This window comes from Lontra canadensis, unplaced genomic scaffold (assembly GCF_010015895.1).
Source record: "Lontra canadensis isolate GAN:19392208 unplaced genomic scaffold, GSC_riverotter_1.0 scaffold41, whole genome shotgun sequence".
NCBI classification, from domain to species: domain Eukaryota; kingdom Metazoa; phylum Chordata; class Mammalia; order Carnivora; family Mustelidae; genus Lontra; species Lontra canadensis.
Window position 1 is genome coordinate 13,370,440 of NW_022631035.1, and position 24,204 is coordinate 13,394,643.

Genomic DNA, 24,204 nt, shown 5'->3' on the forward strand with positions numbered 1-24,204 from the left:
GGAAGATGACAGCCCCCTCCCCCACCACCTTGGTTCTTTAGGATGGGGAAATATGAGAGTCGGACCTCACAGAGATCTCTGAGGCTCAACACTTGGGAAGGGGCAGTGAACTGGAAACCAGTCATAGCTTGGGGTTCTATTGAGCCTAAAACTTTGGGTCCAATATTTGTGGCAAGTTTTTGGTGACACTCGATCAATCATCTATATACTCAGGAGTTCTGGCTTAGAGCCACCTTTTCTAAACTCAAGGTTGGAGGGCGCCTGGGTGGCTCAGTGGGTTAAAGCCCTTGCCCTTGGCTTAGGTCGTGGTCTCAGGGTCCTGGAATCGAGCCCCGCATGGGGCTCTCTGCTCGGTGGGGAGCCTGCTCCACCACCCTCCCCCACCCTGCCTGCCTCTCTGACTACTTGTGATCTCTGTCAAGTAAATAAAATCTTTAAAAAAATAATAAAATCAAGGTTTGAGGTTGAACTGTATTTTTTTTTAAAGATTATTGATTGATTTGAGAGAGAGAGAGAGAGTGGGGGTGGGTGGAGGGCCAGAGGGAGAGAGAGAATCTCAAACGGACTGCCCGCTGAGCGTGGAGCCCAGTGCAGGGCTTGGACCTCATGACTCCGAGATCACCACCTGAGCTGGAATCAAGAGTCGGATGCTTAACCATCGGAGCCCCCCAGGTGCCCATCGGGTTGAACTGTACTGAGTAATTTGATTGCGTCCAGTCATAGAGTTTGCAGTCGTTATCGACTGATGAAAACGCTCGGCTTCCCCGGGCACATTTATGCGACTGTGCCTTCCTTCCAGCTTTGCGGCTCTATGAAACACGCAGCACTGTGTGCAAGTGGGAAGGACCTGAACCCCCATGATGTTTTTTGACTGCGGAGATCATTATTCGGGGTAGCTGTTCTGATGACGGCCCATGCGGGGCTCAGCCCTGCAGCGTGGAGCTGTCGCTAATCGTGATTGCCTGTAATGATGATTACCCAAACTCTGGAATTATAACAATTGATTTTACAAAGTTAGAGCATAATTGCTCCGTTCTTCCACATGTGGGCACAGTTTAAACAACTTTGATCTTTCACACGATCTTAGGCTCAGGTCATTCAGCTTCTGAAATAGCCAAGTTCAGAGGCAGTGGCTCCCAGCTCTCCCCTTTTTCAAAATCATGGTGAGGCCTAGACTTGTGAAAGCCAGACCCCGATCCCAGCAGAGCAGGCCTGATGTACTGGGGAGGGAAAGAAGTGACAGTTGCCGAGCCCTTGACCGTCACCATGTCTGGCCTTGAGTGTCCTGCCACCCCCACTCCACTCGTGTCACCTGCGTTACCGCATCCAGTGTCTGTTGGTCGCCCCCAGACTGACGTGATCTCAGTGAGCTAAGGCTGGCGTCTGCCCGGCACTGGCTCATTCGGGAGCCGCTGGAATGATCAATGAGGCTGAGTGGCCAGGCCCTTCCCTGGCCGCTGGTGAATCAGCTGCCGGCCGCCTCTGCCCGATCCCTTCTCCACAGAGCAGGAAGCACCTGAGCCAGCGCTGACTCGCGTCTGGCTAATGGCCCTTCTGGGTCGTGTGTTGTCCTTGATGCCATATATCTTTCATACGTGAGTGGGCTACGGCTCCGAAAGATGGTGCGGCGGTGGTAGGCCTCTCCCCTCTGCCAGCCCCTGCCCCCCCCCGCCCCCAGAGCCCTTGATGGGTTTTGGTTTTAGGCGGACCTGCGTCAGAAATAGAGTCAACACTTAAAAAAAAAATTTTGTTTTGAGCCGAAAAATCACATCCCATAAAATTCATCATGTTGAGGTCAGGTCGGTGGCACCTGGTACATTCCCAGTGTTGTACAACTACCACTCTGTCCAGAACCAGAACACTTTGATCCCTTCCAGAGGAAACCCTGTGCCCGTTGTATTGGTTTGCCAATAAGACCACCATAACACACACCACAGGCTGAGTGCTTGAAGCACCCAAATTTGATAGCTTCATGGTTGTGGATGCTGGAAGGCTGGGATCAGGATGCCGGAAGGCAGGGTTGGTTCCTTCTGAAGGCCATAAGGGACGGAGCTAGTCCATCAGTCCTTGGCTTAGAGATGATGTCTTCTTCCTGCGTCACATCGTGCTGTCTTCCTTCCCTCTGTCTCTGTGTCCAACTTGCCCTATGGGTAAGGACACAAGTCCTGGGACACCTGGGTGGCTCAGTGGGTTTAGCCTCTGCCTTCAGCTCAGGTCCTGATCTCAGGGTCCTGGGATCGAGACCCACATCGTGCTCTCTGCTCAGCAGGGAGCCTGCTTCCCCCGCCCCCCGCCCTGCCCTGCCTCTCTGCCTACTTGTGATCTCTGTTTGTCGAATAAATAAGTAAAATCTTAAAAAAAAAAAAAAAAGGACACCAGTCCTGTTGATTAGTGCCCTCCCTAATGACTTCCTTTTAACTTGATGACCTTTGTAAAGACTCTGTCTCCAAACAAGGTCATCCTTTGAGGTACTGGGACTTCGACATAGGATTTTGGGGAAACAGAGTTCAAGCCATTATACCCATTAAGCTGTATCAGTATGGGTAGTTCATTCCTTTTGATGGCTAAATAACATTCCATGGTAGGCAAACCCTTGTTTTTTGAACACCAAGTACAAAGCAGCTGTCAGTGTGGTCGCCAGCCCCTGGGCAGCCGGGGCACCCTTCCTGTGAGAGGCTCGTGTGCCCGTCTGTGTAAGGGGGAGTGTGACGTCACAGGTGTATCTCAAGAATCCCCAATCTGTAAACTTTTTCTTACTGTCTTCCTTCTTTATTATTATTATTACTATATTTGAGAGAGAGTGTGAGTGACGGAGGGGCAGAGGGCGAGGGAGAATCTCAAGCAGGCTCCATGCTTGGTGCAGATCCCAACGTGGGTCTCAATTTCAGGACCCCGGGATCATCACCTGAGCCAAAACCAAGAGTCAGTTACTTAACCGACCGAGCCACCCACGTGGCCTGCCGTCTTTCTTCCTGAAAGGAGTCCTAGTTAGTCTTTATAGGCAGAAGTAGGAGCGAGACTTACTCAAGGGGAAGCAGGTCAAGCTTCTGATTGAAAATAAATTCAAAGACAGATTTTTATCTTTGATTTCTCTCCCTTTCTTGCTCTTATCCTCCACACTCCCTCTTCCCCAGAGTGTGCGCAGCAAGTACATACATGTGCATGCACGTACACACTCACGTTAGAAGCATTTTAAAGTGCAGATCATTCTGGGAACTGGTATGGGACAGGCAGCACTGCCCAGGGAGAAGACCCAGCCTGCTGCTCTTGGTTATGTTGATTATGTCATGGTTACTGGGCCTGGGCCCTAGGGCTGCCCTCAGACCAGAGGCCCTCAGATTTTCTTTACAGTCCCCTCCTTGCACCCGCCTCCCAATGAAACAGGGCCCTTTGGAGGTGTGTGTCCTCTCAGTCTTAGGGCACTCTGCGCTGTCGATTTGTCCATTTCACTACCCCCTTACCTTAAAATCTCTTTCTCACCTTCTTTCTCTCTCTCAAAAATAAAATAAAATAACATAAAATCGATTTCTGTCTCTGATGCACAGACAGGAGACCTACATCCCAGCTGGCTTGGGCTCTCTGGGGAGCAATCCAGAACAGCCCACCATTATTTTGTTGCAGATTCAGGCCCCTTATCCCCTTCCCAGAGGCCTTGACAACGTGATGCAGTGTGTGCGTGTTCCTTCACACCAAACCTGCGGGAAGGACCACAGTTGGGCATCATCGTGCCTCCTGACTCTGAGCAGACATCCCTCTTGCAAAAGTCATTTTACTCCCTCTGTCCCCTCTCTCTGCCTCTCTTCTCCAACCAATTAGTTTTGCTGCCTTGAGAGTTCACTGGGGGAAGGCATGGCAGGCCAGTGAGCCCTGGGGTTTTCAGAGAGGCAGGAGGGAGAGTAGAACAGCTCAAAAACGCAGACAAGGCAGAGAATGTTCACAGTCTCTGTTGCTCCCTGTTACCATTTTCCTGTAAGTACATGTGGCTTCTGGGACCTCGAGCTGGAAGGCTCTACACTGTGGGTGGAATTGGACAGAAAGGAGTTAAAGATGCCTTAGACTTCCGTCATTGTGGATCAGTCTGTGAATACAGGTTCCATTCATGGTGGGTCCTGGTCAGCTGGAGTCTGTTAAAGCTTCCAGGTGATTCTCAAGTCCAGCCACTCTTGAGAGTGGCTGTTCTAGGGGACAGAGAACTTGAGGACACTTACAGAGTCGGAGATGGGTGCCGGAAGAGTTAGGTGACTTCTAGTCCCCATTGTGCCAACCCATGTAGTTAATGAGACAGAAAAGGGGTAGAAATAACATATCCTGGCCTGTTTGTTGCCACACAAAATAGGATGTTTGCATCATTTAACCCCATAGGGCCAGAATGGAATGGGGGGCTCCAGGGTTGCGTTCTTCCTGCTGCTGCCCATGGGTTGGGGGGCTGCCAGCCCTGAGTCTGCCAGCCACCCCGGCAGGCATCACCCAGGAGGTGGAAACTGTTCACGGGAACACGCCGTATCTCCACTCGACTCACAACTGATTCTCCTCGCTCCGGAGGAAAAAATAACACCAGGCCCATGTGTCTGCCTTCTTTCTCTGTAGAAAGTGCCGACTGTTGTTGCTTGCCAAACCGTTGACCGGGGGGGGGGGGGGGGGGGGGTTTCCGAAGGCAGGCCGTGGGGCTGACTGACCTCTCTGTCACTGTGTGTTTTGTAGTACAAAATCGGACAGCTGTACATGATCAGCAAGCACAGCCATGAACAGAGCGACCGCGGAGAAGGGGTGGAGGTCGTCCAGAATGAACCCTTTGAGGATCCTCACCATGGCAACGGGCAGTTCACCGAGAAGCGGGTGTATCTCAACAGGTGAGTCGTGGCAGCTGGCCATCAGCCTTTGGGCTGTGCGACCTCACGAGAGCCTTCTGGCCCACCCCTGTGGCTGCGGTGGAGGCCGTGTCTGGGATAAAAAGGTGACTTGGAAGTCAGTACAGCTGCCCCTCTCCATCCACCAGTCTAGCTGCTTCTAAAACCAGAACTCCCACCTTCTGCAATAGCGTCTTCAATTGCATTTGCAGTAGGCGGACCTTTCCTCTTACCTTTCCTACCCCTTGGATGACATGTGAAGATGAAATCTGGTCTTAAGGAATACAGCTCTTTGTCTTCTCCCTCTGGTTCAGTGCTCACAGTGAGAAAGGGATGGCTTCGCCTGTTTGTTGTAAAAAAGCGACAACGATGAGGTGTGCCACCGGGGTCTTAACTTGGTAGCCATTCCACTGACCGCCGAACGTGCACTCAGGTATTCACAATGGGACCCAACACAATGCGGGGCCACCCGTGACCAAAGTCATACACAGTGCTCAAGGGGACCCAGCCTTCCCAAGGTAGAGGTTGTCATTGCTCCTTTGGAAGGGTAAGGAACCAAGGGACATAAACCCAGCACTCATCAGGACTGCCATTGGCTTTGCAAAGTATATCCTTTACTCTCTTGCTATTTTCTTATCATTAATGGCAGAGTTGGTTACTGGAGCTTGTCTGATCTTCTCCCCACCCTCTACCCCCTCCCAGCCCATCTTTTTCGGTTCCTCTCTCCTAGGTCAGGACATTTGTATAGTCACATGAAATACATTTTATTGAAATGAACTGTCTGCCCCAGTGAGCTAGTGTGTGACTGGTTCCATCTCTGCCGTCATCTCTGTGAAGACTCTTTACCCTCACCTATGGCTTCTCCTCTTGGCCCATATGTGATCTTTTTAGAACACATTTCCGACAAAATAACTGGGCAGTGCGTCCGTTTACTCACTGATACTCGTGGCTGTTTACCCATTCTCTGTGCCTCGACCATGAGACATTTCTGAGAGGAGCTGTACTGGGATTCTGCTGTGGGCATAAGGCCTTCACTAGCCAGCAGGCTGAACTGGACTATTCCTTCCTCTTCTTTTTTTTTTTTAAGATTTTATTTATTTTTTTTATTTGACACAGAGAGAGCGCGCGATCACAAGTAGGCAGAGCAGCACACAGAGAGAGGGAGGGAAGGGAAGCAGGCCCCCTGCTGAGCAGAGAGCCCAATGCAGGGCTCGATCCCAGGACCCTGAGATCATGACCTGAGCCGAAGGCAGAGGCTCAACCCACTGAGCCACCCAGGCACCCCTGGACTATTCCTTCTTGATGGGAACATTTGGGTCTTGTCACTGGGTGTATGGAAATCTCTCAGGCAGATACCCTGACGGTGAAGGCCTTGGGCTGATTAAACCGACTTGTTTTAATCTACCCAGGGATGCAATATCAGGGAATTCCTGAGTCACGATGAAATGCAAATGAGGTTGATCTTGTTCATCTATTAGGAGCTGGGAAATTCCCAGGATTTGGAACCAGTTCAGCCTCCAGCCAGCTGCTGATTTGCAAGAGTAGCTGAGCCCTGGAACTGGCCTGAGGATGACTTCCTTGCAGAGACACCCGTTTCTCAAGATGCTGCTTTGGCATCCTGAGTGTGGAGGGTGAAAATCAAATACTGAGCCGGAATCACCTCCGTAGAGCAAACAGGAGTGAGGGTGATGTGAGAAAATAGAGACCTACGGGAAATTCCATTTTTTTGGCGGATGATTGCCTTTTCCCAAATTGTTGCTGAGGGAATGTTCCGTATGTACCAGATTCAAAAAAAAAATTTTTTTTTTTTAGAAAATTTTGTATCTTTTATTTTTATCCTGAAACAGAGCAAGAAGTGTCCAGCTGTCTCTGTCATGTCTGTTTTCTCTATCAAAATATATGATGTTTATTTTAAAGGAGAATAATAAACATTGGTAAGAGGGAAATTTGTTATAAATAGAATATCTGGACTTCCAGTAATAGAAACTAAAAAGATTAATGTGGACTCTCCCCCCCCCACCTCCTATGACAAACACAGGATGAAATATAACAATATAAAGTTGAGCTCCAAACAAAGAAAGGGAAATCCTTAGGTACGAGAAGTAAAGAGGAAACACAAACCAGAATGGAAAGCAGATGAGCTCAGGCTCAGGAAGCTGGGATATGTCAGAGTTGACATGTAGGGGGATGTCATGGCCTCAGAGGGACAGGAAGTGTGGCTTTGGGCCCCCACGAAAGTGGGGAGCGGGGAGCTGAGAAGCGTGCACCAAGATCCTTCTTGACAATGGAGTACCGAGAGAGGATACCACTCAGAGGCACGTGTTGACAGAACTCCTAAAGGTTGTACTTGAAGTAAAAGGAAACTGAACCCAAGAAGGAGGGAAGGCACAAGAGGTAACGAGAAACAAGGAAGTGGGAGGGGCATGGGGGTGGCTCTGTGCATTAAGCATCTTGAACTTGGTTGGGATAGAGCTTTGTCAGCGGGGAGCCTGCTTCTCCCTCTCCTGCTGCCCCACCCCTCCCCTCCACTCCTGCTCTCTTTCTTTCTCAAATAAATAAATAAAATCTTTTTTTTTTTAAAACTGACAAACATATGGGCAACTATGAATGAGCATAGGATGTTTTGAAAATACTAATAATGGGTAAGTGGGGGTATATTCGTAGAATTTTGTTAATTTGTTTATTTAAAGATTTTATTTATTTGAGAGAGAGAGTGAAAGAGCACAAGCTGGGGGAGGGCCAGAGGGAGAAGCAGGCTCTCTGCTGAGCAAGACGCCAGACACGGGGCTCCATCCTGGGACCCTGCAATCATGACTTGAGCTGAAGGCAGATGCTTAACTAACTGAGCCACCCAGGTGCCCCTATTTGTAGAATTTAAATAATGGACAATAATTCACCTGTACATGTGTTCATGCGTTCTCTCTTTTAAAAACAAAATAAAAGGGCGCTTGGGTGGCTCAGTGGGTTTAAGCCTCTGCCTTCAGCTTAGGTCATGATCTCAGGGTCCTGGGATCGAGCCCCGCATCGGGCTCTGTGCTCGGCAGGGAGCCTGCTTCCTGCCCCCCCGAACCCGCCTGCCTCTCGCCTACTTGTGATCTCTCTGTCAAATAAATAAATAAAATCTTAAAAGAAAAAAATAAGAGGGCGCCTGGGTGGCTCAGTGGGTTAAGCCTCTGCCTTTGGCTCAGGTCATGATCTCAGGGTCCTGGGATTGAGCCCCGCATCGGGCTCTCTGCTCAACAGGGAGCCTGCTTCCTCCTCTCTCTCTGCCTGCCTCTCTGCCTACTTGTGATCTCTCTCTGTCAAATAAATAAATAAAATCTTTAAAAAAAAAAAAAGAACAAAAAATTTAAAAAGACAGAATTTGAGGATATAATCCTAAAATTCCCAGTTATTATAGCTTTATAAAAAGCCTTGCTAATCTGGAAGGGCAAGTGCCTTCTACTTACTCAATTTTTCCAAATTTTTTTTTTAATTTAACTTTACTTATTTATTTGACAGAGAGAAACAGTGAGAGAGGGAACATAAGCAGGGGGAATGGGAGAGGGAGAAGCATGCTCCCCACAGAGCAGGGAGCCTGATTTCAGGGCTCGATCCCAGGACCCTGGGATCATGACCTGAGCCGAAGGCAGACGCTTAACAGCTGAGCCACCCAGGCACCCCTCCAAAATTGTTAATACAAATTTTAAGATTTGAAAGCCACCAAGTGATATGAAGAATGGCTGAAGAAACCAAAGACATTTAACCTAGGAAAGCTGGACCCAGGGCGTGTAATGGTGTGGGCAAGTGGGAAAAGAATTAGATCTGCATATTCTGAGACCCTAAAAGGAACATTTGGACCAAGACCCAGGGGTGAGAATGCCGGGAAAAAGAGCTAGGCTCAGCTGAAGAAAGAAATGTATGTGAGCCATGTGTGAACACACTGGGGTGCCTTACAGTCAGTGACATGAGTGGAGGCACCCACTTACCGTCTGTCCTTGAGCAGATCCTAACAGCAAATAGGTGGTTAAACTGGGCATCCTTTCAGTTCCTTTTCAACCCTAATTGTCTATGCTCAAAGGAAGTTGAGGACATTATACCTCCAGCATACAGAAATGAATGCCCAGTGAGGCCCAGGAGAAAAGTACCTTCTGTTCCCTTTGCAAAAGTCTGTACCATCATTTTATAATTTAAAAGGCTCTTGGAATATTTGGAAGAGTATGGCACGTATCTTAGAACCAGGGAGATTATGGCTTCGTACGAGAAAAGGAAAAAAAATGTTTATGTGACATACTATAAAATAATAAGGCAGATTTCCATAATCATAAAAGAAAATCAAATCCATTCCTTTGATAACTCATAAACTGGAGCCACTTTGCATCAATCATGTCCTGCGTGCACAGGGCTTGGGACTCCCATGTTGGCAAGGCTGCTTCATAATTGAAATGCATGAAATGGGTATTTATTGAACTTTACGGTGTATAACAAATTGTTCTGGTATTAGGGAGACTCCCTTAATAAATAAGACATGGTCCTTGTCTTCTGATCAGAGTAGGGTCCAGGATGACTGGTTCTAGCATTTGTGAATCCATCTGTCCATCTCATGTGTGGTGTCAGGGAAGAAAAGCCTTCCCTCAGCCCACTTAGGTTCTGTCAGTGGGGCCTGCAAATTAAACTGAAGCCGACAGATGAACAGGAGAAGAGACCAAGTTTGATTCATCGATGTACATGGGAGCACCCAGAAATACGAGACTCAAATAGGCAAATAGAATTTAGGGCTTATATACCATTCTAATAGGGGCAGGGGAGAAAAGGCACTTCTGGAAAAACAAATGGCTTTTATGAAAAATAAACAAGAGCTTTAGGTGCATGGAGAGGAGATAGTTTTGTGACAGTGTCTGTTTAGGCAATTTCTTGGTGCTTCCTTCTCATCTCCAGTGAGAGGAGTCAGTCTTCTTTGGTTGTGAAACTCCTGGGGAGGGCATTTATGACAGTTGAATTCTTTCAGGAAGCTCTGCTTTTATGCAGATAAGCGGAGTTCAGTAAAATCATCTTCCTGCAACTGTTGATTCTCAAATGTCTTCAGCTCCAGGGAATCCTTCTGCCCCTGTGCCTGACATCTTGTCCACCCCTTTACTGGCCACCGGGATGTAGGTTCTGAGAGTTAAACTGTCATTAGCTAAGATCTCCTAGTGCCCATGTAGTAATTTACGCCAATAAATATCATTGTCCTGTGAACCTGAATTCATGAGCTGGCGAAAAGTGAGTGGAATTTCTTCCTCACATCAATCTATTTGGGAAGCCAAATCACATTTAGAGATTGGTTTATCACTCTACTACTCAAAGCATCTGTTAGAGATTGGAGTTACTCAAAGCCTGTGTAGGCAGAACCTTCTCTCTGAGTCTGACTTGAGCAGAAAGGACATTTCTTGGAAGGGTGTGAGTGGCCCACAGAATTATGTGCAGGCTGGAGAAGGGGCAGCCATCAGGGCAGCTCCGATGGTCCAAGGGCAGCAAACAGACCGCTTCATCCCTCCACCGTCACCACAACTGCCGTGGATCGGTCCAGATTGTCCCTTTTTTTCTTTCTACCACTTATTCCCAAGTCCCAACCATAAAGCATTCCACTGATGCCTCCGGTCCAGGCTCCGGCTTCCCATGAGCGGGGAGAGGGACTTCCAGACTGTTTTCCAAAGCGGCTGCATTTTGCATTCCCTCCAGCAGTGTGTGAAGATTCCAGTCTCTCCACATGCTCCCTGACCGTTGCTATTGTCTGTCTTTTTGATTCTAGCCATCCTCATGGGTGTGAAGTGGCATCTCGTTTTCAGTTGGCATTTCCCTCTTGACTAATGAGCGTGGAGCACTCTTGTGCGCATTGGCCATTCCTGTGTCTTCTTTGGAGACATGTCTACTGGGATCTTTGCCCATTTTTGAAGTGGGCATCATGCCTTTCTAAACCACCACTCATCCTTTTGTTGCCTGCCCCTCACATCCCAGGGACCGTGGGGATGCTCCGTGCTCGGGGACTCCCTTCGGCATCTGAGATGCTGCTGGGTGCGCAGGACATCTTGGCGGCTGCCTGATACGCTTGGAACGTCCCATCAGTTCTAAGACGTTCGTGCATTTGGTTGTTGTCCTTGGGCCCTCGATCCAGCTCAGTTAACCAGATAACTGGTATTTCTTGGTTTGTCTTCAAAAATCCCAGTTCCAACTGGCATCCAGGGAAAGGAGGCAAGGTACTGATCCATCTCTGGGATGGCGATTCTCAATAAAACCCATTGCCCAGAATCGCGGGAGGATGGGGCTCTTCTATCCCCTGGCATTTTCTCTTCATCCTCAGCATCTCTCCCGATGCCTTCCCAGGAAGCCCGTGAAGGAGGGGAGGGAAGCAGGGGTGAGGGTGGAGGGGCATTGGAGAAAAGATGGAGCCTATTTTTAGGCTTGTTTTTCAGTCATGAAGTGTCATGTTCTTCCCCACCACGGCTGCTGGATTAATTAGGCTCTGCTGGCAGCTGCCACTCAGGGAGGGTTGCCAACTTCTAACGGTGATTCCGCCTAATGCCGGAATCGATTTCCGTGAAAAAGACATTTCTCCTGTCACGTGGCTCCTGCCTTCCAGGACCACCTCTCCTGGCCTCTGGGTCCCTGGGCAGGAGGGGGTCCAGGTTCCCTAAGCTCCGAACGGGGTTTGGCTGGACGAGCCAGGCCACCGGCTGTTTGCTCTACCTCCCAGCTCATCGGTCCAGCTCTGTGCCCGAGTTTGGGTCCTTCTGTCACGTTTCCGCTTTCTCTTCTCCCAGATCTGCCAAGCAAGTTAATCTCATTTCTTAGATCTTGCCCAGAGTAAAGAGCTCAGTGCCCAGAGCTTGTGTGGCATCAGGAGAGCCCACTGCCCAGGCCACAGGTCGCAGAGAAATTGTCAAAGATTCTGACCTCGAGAGCTTATTCCCTGGGTCTTTTGAAAGGATCTTACGGTCATTACTGAATATCCAGAGCCGGCTGTTGTTCGTTCGGGAAATACCAATTGTTTCCTGTTGTGCACCAGGCACTGTTGTAGGCGCCGGGCATGCAGCAGTGAGCAGGAAAGAGATCCCCGTCCTGGGGGAGCTTATCTTCTAGTGGGGAGGGACCGTGCACAATTCGTAATGTATACGAATATCAAATAGGTTAGAATATCAAGTCTTCCAGGGGCACCTGGGTGGCTCAGCCGGTTAAGTGTCCAACTCTTGATTTCCACTCAGGTCATGATCTCAAGGTTGTGAGATGGAGTCCCATGTCTGGCTCCTTGCTGGGCGGGGAGTTTGCGACCTCCTTAGGATCCTCTTTCTCCCTTTTTCCTCTACCCCTCCCTCCCTTTCTCCCCTGTCCCCCCTCATGTGTGCTCTCTCTCTTTTAAAAAAAAAAAAAAAAAGGAATATTTAGTCTTACATATTCCATGTGCATATGTATTTAATATGTAAATATTGAATATAATATTAAATACATGAAATGGATTAATTTACAGTATTTTATGTATTGGAGGAGTAGAGCCCGTAAGGGACTCCTTCCCAGCGTACCTTTCAGTCCATGCTATTCTATTCTGTTCCCGTCTCAATCCTTAAGAACATGCCAGAAGTTCTCCTGCTGCCAGGATCCCTCCTTTCTGCTCCCTCATTCACCTTCTCCCATGGGAACTCCCAGGAACAGAATGTACGCCTCTTGGCTGGATCTTACAGAGCCCAGAGCATCCAGTCAGGCACGTGCCACCTTGGTCCCGCCTTACTCCTGACCAACACTGTTGACACATGTGGCCTGCCCCCTCCCTGGGTGCTTCCCAGCATGTGAGCCATGTTACCATCATGCTGTCCAAGCAGAGCCTTCCAAGAACCGGCCCGGAGGAGGCCCTCTTTTCCTGGAAGCCAAACGCAGATCACTCTTCTAAGTAGGGGGAGTAGGGTGGGGTCCAAGTTCAAGGAACTCCTGGCGGGCGAAGACCCAGGGGTCCTGCTTCTCATAGGTGATGCCTCTAGTCTGAAAATTCTACCATGTAAGGAATGACATCAAGAGTTGAACAAGAGGGGCGCCTGGGTGGCTCAGTGGGTTAAGCTTCTGCCTTCAGCTCAGGTCATGATCCCAGGGTCCTGGGATCGAGCCCCGCAGCATCGGGCTCTCTGCTCAGCGGGGAGCCTGCTTCCTCCTCTCTCTGCCTGCCTCTCTGCCTGCTTGTGATCTCTCTGTCAAATAAATAAATAAAATCTTTAAAAAAAAAAAAAAAGAGTTGAACTAGAAGAGCAGCCAGAAAAGCCATTAAGAATAGTAAGCAAATAAATCACAGCTACTGGAGAAGAAAAGTAAAAACCTCGCAGGTCACTGGGTAGATACAATTGATTATTATCAAATAATCGTCAAATGCCAGGTGTGAAACCAAAGGTCAGAATATCCCCCGTGGACCCGTGGAAAATGAGGTCTACTAAGAGGTAGTAGCTTAGTCCTTTTTTAAAAGTCACGTTAAGTGGACTGACGGTATTTGAGCAAAATCACAGCACAGACGGCGGCAGCTTTCAGGGACCCTGCGGAGGAGAAAATCCCGAGTGACGGGGGCTCGGAGGGGCTGTCTTTCTGCTGGGAATGTTTTAAGTCCAAAAGATAATTGATTATAGTGCTGCATATCCTGCATGAGTTGGCAGATACAACAGCTAAGATCAAGATGCTCGTGGAGACCATCATAATTCTGATCCCTGTTGAGAAAATGAAATTAGACTCCATTTAGACCACATTTGGCCTAATGATGTTCAGTACTTCCCAGGGCCAAAAAAATATTCCCAAATGAGCATAAATTGCGGAGAGAGATTAGATATCAGGACGAATCTGGTGATAATCTGGATAGTAAAGTGCCAGAAGCTTCTAATGGAGGGACAGTTTAGGTTTCCATTCTGGACGCTCTGTAGGGAGTCAGTAAACACTCTTAACCTGACACCTGTTCAGATTCTGCCTTGATGGGGCCTCCTTACCCAGGCCGGTTGTAATTGAGGGAGGCCTAGGGGACACGTAAGGAGGTTGCCGTGACTATATCCACTTACGTCCGGGGCCGGGTTTCCCAATCTTGGCACTGTTAGTATTTGGAACCAGATAATTCTTTGCTGTGGGGGGGCTTTCCTGAGCATTGTAGGATCTTGAACAGCCTCTACCCGATGGATGCCAGCAGTGTCCCTGCCCCCCTTCCACGACCTCATAGTGTGACAAACAAAAATATTTCCAGACTTGGTTGGCCCCATGTCCTCTCCTGGAAGCAGGGGGCGGCAGAACTCGGCCTCTGCCCCATTGAGAACCACTGCTCTAGGTTGACCAGCATCGGGGTTTGCCCAGGACTGAGGAATTTCTTTAACATGGAGGGACTTTCAGTGCTGCAAGTAGGACAGTCTCACAGAGACGGGGACGAGGTGGCCACCCGGCTGGGTCATTGATGTGTTCTCTATCATACTGATGTTTCAAAGGGAAAAAACTGATGTTTTGAAACATCTGTCTCTGGGGGTATTGACAAAAGCTTTTGGGAAACAGTATCATTCCACAACAGCATGTTTCCCAATTCTGTAGCCTTCGGAGTTCTGTCCGCCTTTTTCCTCGGTGTCTGTAAAGCCTGAGCGGCGGTGACGAAGGCCATCGGGAGGTCTGGTCCTGGGCAGTGGACCAAGAGGACGTGATTCAAACTGTGCCACCATTCTGGAAGAGAGACTCTTGTCTGACACCTGGTAGTGAGTTTGAGTGACAGACTTCTCCTCAGAACTGTAGGCTGTGTGACAATATACATCATGAAAGTGACAGCAACAGCGGGGACTCATTTAATTCCATTTTCCTTTGCAGCCCTGATAAATCATTGCCACAGGGAAAAATAAATTTTACTTCCTCAGACAAAAACGATTTGAATAATGGTGTGCTCTGGGCAGAGTGGGGCCTGAGAGAAAGTCTGTTCTTGGGCTTAAATCGTGTCCTGGAACTTGTTGCCGACGCCTCCTGCTCCTGGCCTGGTGGATGGCTTATCCTGGGAGGGTCCCCTTCCGGGACACCCCCAGAAGAGTCACATAAAATGGTTATCAGCCATCTTGACTGAATGGTGTGGGTTTTTTAGGGCGTCTCTTTGGAAAAGGTAATTGATTGTGGGGCTGCATATCCTGCAAGGACTTGGGTGATGAGCCACGCAGAAGATTCTGGAGATGGGGGTCCTGACTGCGGACAAGCAGGAATAAAGTCTCAACATGAATGGAAAATTCCCACTGTTTCTCATCCTCCTTCCAGAAAATGCTTGTTGCCTAGGAATGTGGTTCTGCTGGGAGGATTTTTAAGTGATAGAGGGAGTGATTTCTTGAGGGAGGGCCCCCAGAGCTCTATGCAGGAGGAGCCTACTACATCTGCGGAGGGATGCAGTGGAGGTGGAACCTGTCCCCCAGTGTGGACCGTGGGGGATGGGTCCTGATGACTGTAGGGAGACATCACACTTAGTCTAAGCTAAGGGATGCCGAGCTTTCTTTGGGGGGAAATGCTGCAATTCTGGTTCAGTCCACTAACAGCACAAGGGGCCCACTTGCCTGTGAGCAGAAGCCACGTCTTCCTACAGTTCCCATTGCCCAACATCGCCCTGGGCTGGGGGGCAGAAAGGAGGGAGCCCAGGAGAAGATGCTCTCATGCCCGTTTCCCGCAAGAAAGCCCAACGCGAACTTCCCACTCCAGATGTCAACCCTGGTTGCTGTCCAGCTCCAGCGACCAGAAGAATAAATCAAAGGTAAAAGCGATAAAAACCCCTTTCAGGAAGCAGCCCCTTCCTTTCGAGCCATGGGAGCACCAGGTAAATGAGCAGTTCCTGCCCCCAGTGATTTTCTAGGGGTGAGACGTTCTGCCTTAGGGCCACGAGGATTGTTCTGTAGGTCATAAACCTGCTCCCTGCTCCAGCTGCCCAGCCCGCCCAAGAGCCGTGGCCTCGTCTGACACTCACCCTGCTTCCTGGGAGCTTCGAGTCCCCATTTGATTTAACCCTGTTAAACGGCCCAGAGCTTTGGGTTAGGTCCGGCCAGCCGTTGGAAGCACAGATTTGTCTTTTTAAAAGCAGGTCCTGGACACTGTCAGAAGTAATAGAAATAATCCGAGAAGACGTACAAGATACACAGTATTTTTCTGGCTCTGGTTCTCATTGAAGTTCCCTGTGCGAGAGGGGTTGGGGAATTTGGGGTTCTAGTAGCACGATGTCCCCGGTTTCTAGTGCTTTCGGCTGGGAACTCAGAAGTGCTCTGTGATGCTCATTGTGGACCGGCTGCCTCCAGGAGCCGAGCCTGCGTCGTCATCCGAGGGCCTGGAGCGCTGCTAGGCCTCGGAGGCCCAGAGTCCGCTGTAGGCACTAGAAGAGGAAAGAAGTACCTTAGTAGCCTCCAGAAAGACACAACCCGCCCCAGGCATAGCGCTGGGGGGACGTAAAATCATACAGGCATATTTAAAGAATCTATGATCCTATGTATTTAAACGTGTTAGGGAATTCTCTGGGCCTGTACTACGCTGTAGGGTTTGTCTCTGAAGGAAAACAACAAAAGAGAACAAGATTTCATTAGTCTTTGGTTTACAAAAGGCTCGAGACCTGCACCCCTGGGGGTTTTCTTTGTTTTAAGAATTGGTTTTCTCCCACTGGCTGCCCAGGTTCCTGCTTAGCTGCCCCAGCAAATGCTCCCAAGGCGGGATGGGGGGTGGGGTGGGATTGGAGAGTGTGGAGGAGTGGCTTAAGACCACACAGGTGTGTCCTCTCTCAGCCCTGGACACCAGAAATCTGAAATCAAGGTGTTGGTGGTGTTGGCTCCTTACAGGGACTCAGAGGGAGAAGCTGGCCATGCCTGCCCTCCCTCCCTCTGGGCTTGGGGAGTCTGCGGCATCCTTGGTGTTCTTAGCAGTGTCTGCCTCTGTCTTCACGTGGCTTCCCCCACCACCTCTGTGTGTCCCTGTCTCCAGATCTCCCTCTTTTCTCTCCTGGGAGGACACCAGTCCCTGGAGTGAGGGCCTACACCCTAAACCCAAGGGGATTCCCCCTTTAGGTCCCTAATGACACCCTCACGAGTCCTGCTGCTCAAATAAGGGTAAATTCGCAGGTGCGGTAGGGGGCGGGGTAGGACTTGGATAGATCTTTGAGGGGGGACACAAGTCAATGGGCTGCAGTCATCAAGGGGCTAAATTTTGTTATTCTTCACATCTCTACAATTCTGTCTGTTGCTTTACTTCATTTTTTTAATTTTTTTTTAATAAACATACATTTTTATCCCCAGGGGTACAGGTCTGTGAATCGCCAGGTTTACACACTTCACAGCACTCACCATAGCACATACCCTCCCCAATGTCCATAACCCCACCCCCCTCTTCCAACCCCCCTCCCCCCAGCAACCCTCAGTTTGTTTTGTGAGATTAAGAGTCACTTATGGTTTGTCTCCCTCCCAATCCCATCTTGTTTCATTTACTCTTCTCCTACCCCCTTAACCCCCCATGTTGCATCTCCTCTCCCTCATATCAGGGAGATCATATGATAGTTGTCTTTCTCCGATTGACTTATTTCACTAAGCATGATACCCTCTAGTTCCGCTTTAGTTCATTTTTAACACCTCAGTCTTGTAGATGGTTAAGCAGATGCCTGGTTCTACCATTTGCCTCTGTCCCCCTCCGTATTGGGGCTTAAATATCCCGTCCCACCACTTCTGCCATATGACTCCTAGGAGACCAAGGCCAGGATGGCCAAACCCTCCCAGCAGGGCACCTGCCACGCGCTGAAATCTCATGTCCTTGTAAATCAAATCAAAGAGGAAAAGCTAACAGTCCCATGGAAACCCCCTCTCCCAACCGCCAGGCTATTGTCACCTGCCCTCCCACATTTTACGAGCATATGAACAATACACAGAGAATGGTGAACCCTGGCAAAGACCAGGGGCTTTGGGAAGGGGTGACTTGTGGAGAGAGAGGCACCTAGGAGCACCTCTGCTTTCTCTTAACAGTTGATCCGTGAGGCTCTGGGCAAATTTTTTCTAATGGTCTTTTTTTTTTTTTTTTTTCCCCCTCTCTCTCTTTCTTTCTTTCCTCTTAGCAAACTGCCTAGCTGGGCTAGAGCTGTTGTTCCCAAAATCTTTTATGTTACAGAAAAGGCTTGGAACTATTATCCCTACACAATTACAGGTAAGTCCTTTTTATAACTTGTGTGTCACATGTAGCGATAGGACCTAGTGGTAGCCAAATTTCACTGATTTAGGATTTATTATCCAAATAGGGACTTGGGAGAGCCCTGTTGTATCTGCCCATCACCCTTTTCCTTCATCCTTTTATGTCAATGCTCTTCCTAGCAGGTAGGAATTAAACCATTCCACCTTCCTTTTTAAAGTGATTGTGGTAAATAGCTTACAAAGAAGGAAGGTGAAACTCCTCTTAGTGATAATAAGAAACAAGTTGTTTATTTTGATTTTACAGCCCCTCCTCCACAAGAGCCCCACCCCTACACCTCCAAACCTTGACTTATAATTTATGTAAAATGTTTTATTGGGCCTCTCTGCTCCAAACTCCTTCCTTTGCAGTGGGATAATCTGATAATTTTTAGTTCACCTTCCCTCTCACATGTAATGGGATGGTGATAAACTCCTCATTGATACTGATCTAGAAACTTGGGCCCCCAAATCTAGAAGGTTTTGTTCTTGCCCTCAAACATGAAAATTCAAGATTGCACTTGAATGTCATCATAACAAGCTCTTCTTACTGCTTATAAAAGCTGCTTTCCCACTTAAAAGATTTCCTTTGTGGTTAATGAAATGCTCCAATGGAATTATTAGTCTTTAATTTTGCCTTTATAATACCAACTCTTTGGTTTTTAATTACCCACAAACCTATAGGCTAATTGAATCTTGTCTACAGTCCTTGTCTGCCCAACCACAGAAGTATCTGCTGAAAAGATTTCAAGAGCAGATATTTATGAAAGTTCAGTTATTGGAATATTTCCTTCGCATATTTATAACATAATTCACCAGTATTTATTAGTTCCACGGTTTTATATTGCATATAAGCATGATCTAAATCATCATTTTGTTTCTTTTTTCTTTTCTCTCCTGTCCAAATGAACATCTGGGACCAGAATACACAGTAAGTCTCATTTAATCATTTTTAAATATTCCACGAAAGATGAGTGGAGTAATTGGAACTTCCCGGATACTTCTCATTTTATCCATGTAATAAAAAAAAAATAGAGGAATAACTCAGAATCAGAAATATTTAAATGTAGGCCGTAACATAGTTATATATAATGCACTCACTGGCATGTTCTCATTTGTTCAAGACTATGAATGTTAATTTAAAATGCCTTGATAGTCACTTTACATAATTAACTTTTGCTTGTATTTTTAAATAGCTTGACTGCTCTACTTGTGGTGGTTCACTGTAATAGAACAGTTTCTAGAAACATGGTTTTATTAAAGTGATAATAGTAGCTACTGATGGAAGGCAGAGCTTAGGCCTATAGGCTGTGACCTGATCATTTATCAGAGGACCTTGTGACTAGAAAGATGTTCATTCAGATCTTTTGAAAAAAAAATTTTTTATTTAAATAATCTCTATACCCAGTGTGGGGCTCGAACTCACAAACCCAGGATCAAGCGTTGCATGCTGTGTTGACTGAGCCAGTCAGAGGCCCTTCATTGAGATTATTTTCCTCTGAGCTCTGGATTGGGAAGTCTTGGTGACGTTATAAAAATCATTTAATTTCTTCCTATCCTAAGGGCCTCTAGAGTCAATACTTAACACTAGAAAAAGGGATCCTAGAGTATCATTGTGTTGTAGTGTTTCCATGTGGATCGTTTTCCTCAACGGCGACCAGGTCAAGTTGTCCTAACAAGACAATGGTTAACTGAGCTGTAATGGGAGTGAGTTTTTGGTCTTAATCAGACCAGCCAAAGGAAAGAGAGGTGGTGAGAGAGAAAGGGAGGAAAGTGATGCATTGTGTCCTTGGCATGAATCTGGCACCCTGCACCTAGTAGGTGCTCAATAAAGATTTCTTGAATGGCAGAAGAAATGCCTGAGGCAAAGACAGATCATCTCAACAGAAGGGTCACTGGCTTTGGAGTCAGATAGGACTGAGTGTCCTCTGGCTCTGGCTCTTGCTGCCCAAAGTTCTTAAGCAAGAACTTTGGGCAGTACCACCTCCCCCCACACCCGTTGCCAGTTCTTGAACTCATGCTAGTGCGTGACCACATTCTCACCTGTCCTTTGCAAAATGAGGAAAATAGGAATAGTATTCCAAGTTGTACATGAAACTAAATTTATTTCACTTAAAGTTTCCTTTAAGGAGAGTAAATTACCTCCGTCATTTGTGGGTATTAAAATGTCTTTTCTTTTATAAAATGAGAGGAATATATATAGCATTTCCTTCCCAATGTCCATCCATAACTTTGAAAAAAAAAAAAAAAAGGCAATTTTATGGTAAAATAACCCCTGATGTACACAACTGCTAGCGTGTTGCCCATCCATGGCAGGCAACACCATCCCCAGTTCTGTGGCTTCTAGTAATTGCACAGTGTCTACTATGAACACGTTGGTATCTTTTGAATCTCGCTTCTATTAACAGTTGCACAAATTACCTCCCGCTAAACCTCTACTTCGTCATCTGTAAGTGGGGAATTGTAGTAACTATCTCATAAGGGTGATGTGAAGATTATATTAAGTAATCTACGTGAAATGTTAGCCTCGTCCTTGGTGCATGGTAAATGCTCAGTAAACGTTCATTGTGATTATTTATTGCGCAATGCTGGAAGCTTCCGTCATTACATTGGGAGTTCTGTGGGCAAATAAATGGGAATATATCTTGGTGTCCTTCAACGCAGACTGGCCTCCAGTTATTAGAGTGGATGGCACTAATTATCTAGGATATGATTTGATTTGATTGATATCTGATGTTATCCCCAGTTCCTGCTTCTCTGAAAGCTTATATATGGAGTTTTCATTTGAAATGTAATCAGTAGTTACAGGGACAAGAGAATTCACGTCCCTACAACTATGCAAAGGTAGTTGTTTGCCCGATGAGGCTCAGAATTAGGTCACCTTGACTTGATCCAAAACGGGTGGCACTTATTCCCCATAAGCCAGTGACGGTACCATGGAACGTGGGGGTGATTAACAGAGAAATGAAGTCTGAACAATGTTTGACATTGTGCTCATTTTTTAAAGAATATGTTACAGTACTGACATTCTGAAAACAGAAGGAAAGCCCTAGCTCCCGACAAAGCCATCCCCACCGGGACGCCCCTCCCAAGGCAGCCCTCCTGTGGGAGGCTTTCTGGCCTGCCTCTGTTACCTTGAGCTTGGTCTCCTGTGCCCACCTCTGTGCAGGCGATGGGGGATTTCTCAGGGATCATGGCCTCTCCTCCTGTCTAGCCTCTGTCCCACAGGACTCCTGGAGTTCTAATCACACCACTTGGGACTTCCAAAGGGACGTTTTGTTTTATTTCTGTTTGAGAAAACGTTGGTACAGAATGTAAAGAAGTTAGCTATGGTAGTATTGTCTCGTGCTCACCCCTTCCGTTGGACTCCCAAGGATTCCTCCATCTCTTCTAGGTCCTTATTCTTCCTGTTTTTGTGTTTTGTCAGTTCCTCCCTAATGCAGTCCCGGGGTTGCGTTTTAGGGCTGAGGAAACAAAGTTCCGCCAGATGACAGGAGCCCATTGTCTCACAGTTCTGGAAGCTTGGAAGTCTGAGTCTGTCATTTGCGGGGGGCCGTGCTCCCTCTGGAGCCTGTAGGGGCGGAAAGCTTTGCCACCTCCAGGCTTCTGGTGGCCTCAGGTGTTCGTTGGCTAGTCACTGCGTCACTGTAATCTCTGTCTGCCCTCACATGGCGTCCTTCTTGCCGTGTCTCCTTTCTTATAGGGACATCAGTCCTATTGGATTAAGGACACTCCCGACTCCAGTATGACCTCATCTTAATGTAAATAATTCCACCTGCAGCAACCTTAGTTCCAAATCACATCATATTCTGAGGAACTGGGGTTAGGACTTCAATGTATATCTGGACATTGGGGGACGTGGGGGAGGGGCACACACCTAATCCAACCCGTAACATCGTCCTTCAGTTTTAGGTTAACAGCCATTTCTTTAAGCACAGACCGTGTAACGCATCCTGGGAGTAGGTTGCCTTGAGTAACAACCCCTGCCCTTTGGGGAGTCCCAGTCTTGTGGGACACAGGTAGACACTCCAGTGGCAGCTACCAGTAAGGCATAAGGTTTTCTGGAAGCAAGACGAGACAGGCCATCATCATTCAGCCCAGAGGGCGGGCTGGCTCCAGACCTGCCCACAGAGCTGGATGAGCTCGGAGTGGGGTTGACAGCAGATATCCATAGCAGTGGGCAGAGTGCATGACCCTGGACACTCCAGCCAGACAAGCAATTGCAATGTGACAAGAAGGGCCCTGGTGTCTGGACCGCGGCCCTGAGCTTCTAGGTCTCAGGAAGGTGTCCACGTAAGAATGGGACACAGGCGTCTTTCACAGGTAACTTGGTGATGAGATTCGGGAGTAATAAAGTTGCCAGCTTTAGCTAGTAAAAATACCGAACATCCTGTTAAATTTGAATTTGCAGACTGATAGCAGATAGTTTTTCGGATTTCCCAAATATTGCACAGAATGTACTTCTATTGAAAGATTATACATTTTCTGGGTTTTTTCCTGGCAGCTCTCGGGGAGGAGGAGTAGTGAAGTGGGGGCAGAACTGGTCTCAGAGAGTCAAGTGCAACGATCAGATGTTTATTTATTTATTTATTTGACAGATCACAAGTAGGCAGAGAGGTAGGCAGAGAGAGAGGGGGGAAGCAGGCTCCCCGCTAAGCAGAGAGCCTGATGCGGGGCTCGATCCCAGGAACCTGGGATCATGACCTGAGCCGAAGGCAGAGGCTTTAACCCACTGAGCCACCCATGCGCCCCAACAAGCAGGGTTTAAGAACCAGGGCACATTGCTGGGCCAAAGGGAAGGGAAGAGAGGGAGTTGTATAACCGGGAACTTGTCCTGACGTGAACGTGCTGTGTTCACACTGAGGCAAATCAAATGACCTGTCAGGACAGCACGAGTACTTCCTGCCTCAGATGGGTTTGGCTTAGGGAGTGAAGTGGACTGAAGAGGGCGTTGCTGGGGAAGATTCCCTGAGAGCAGATGAATTCCTAACTGTCAGTATTTCCGGGAAGATCTGTGCTAAGTGCTGTGGCGGAAGCCCAGGGTGTTGTAGAGAAGAGATTGAAATTCTCCCTGGAAGAACTAGGGAGGATTTCCTGGAGAAGGTGGGATTTGAGCAGGACCTGAGGCTTAGAACTGCGGACACCTGCTGTGTCTTAATTCAGGCTGTAACATAAAAGACCATGCACGGGGTTGGCTTAAACAACAGACATTGACTTCTCACAGCTCTGGAGGTGGGGAAGTCCAAGTTCAAGGATATCCTCTGATTCGGTTCCTGGAGAAAGCCTTCCTCCTTCTGTGTCCTTATAGAACTAGGAGAAACAGAAACTCTCTGATGTGTTCTCCTGAAGGCACTCATCCCATTCTGAGGGCTCCACCCTCATGCCGGCATCTAAACCCACTCAACCCCCCCTCCCAGGCCCACCTCCCAAGACCATCCCATTGCGGGTTGGGGCTTCAAGGGCTCTATATGGGGCGAGGACACAGGTTCGTCCATAGCGTGCTCTCTCCAGGCCCAGCGGGCCAGTGCTGTAGCTGGATCCTGGACACTGCAAGGTCAGGTCCTGGTGGCTTTGAATGTCAAGCAAGGAAGGTGTGTGTTTCATTCTCCATAGAGAAGCAACATTGTTCCTGGCGAGTTCACTTTGATTTTCCATCCTAAACATAGCACAGTTTTTCTTTCTGCCTTCCCAGTGCCTGGGAGTCTGGGTTGGTCCCTCAGGCTACAGGTGCGCTCCATCAGGCCTGCAGGGGTCACTCTGAAGCCGCCCCCCTGCCCCTTGCATTGGACTCGGACAGGTTCTCACGCTCTCTGCCCACGACAGCTTGGGTGGAAGAGCCCACTCTTCTCTCTGACTACAGGGTCGGCTCCCTGGATTTATGACAGATGCTTTCAATGGTCTTCATCTTGTTTCCCCCCTGTTTGAAATGCTTTTCCATTGCCCTCTGTCTCCCCCCAATCCTTTAATACTAAATACCTCTTCTTGATGTCATTTCAAGCCTGTATTTCCTGTCTGTGCCCAAAGTTTTGCCCAAAGCAAAACTTCTCCAGTGCCTAACTCTCCACTGGGGTCACCACACCCTGGCCTCCCTACCCTTCAGGGAGGCAGGGGGCTTCTCAAGACTCTAGACAGCTGTCTCTTGTCACAGGATTAGCCCAGAGCAATGTTTGTCTATTCCTAGGATCCCC

At 48.1% G+C, this 24,204-nt stretch overlaps 1 protein-coding gene across 2 annotated transcripts in view; it reads left to right on the plus strand.

The window, feature by feature from the left end:
* Window positions 1-24,204, plus strand: part of PITPNC1 (phosphatidylinositol transfer protein cytoplasmic 1) — a 249,274-nt gene that overhangs the window by 121,100 nt on the left and 103,970 nt on the right. For both annotated transcript variants that reach the window (XM_032870807.1, XM_032870808.1), the window contains exons 2-4: window positions 4,702-4,850; window positions 17,908-17,996; window positions 18,940-18,947. In XM_032870807.1, the coding sequence (XP_032726698.1) occupies window positions 4,702-4,850; window positions 17,908-17,996; window positions 18,940-18,947 (246 nt within the window). The remainder of the gene's footprint in view (window positions 1-4,701; window positions 4,851-17,907; window positions 17,997-18,939; window positions 18,948-24,204) is intronic.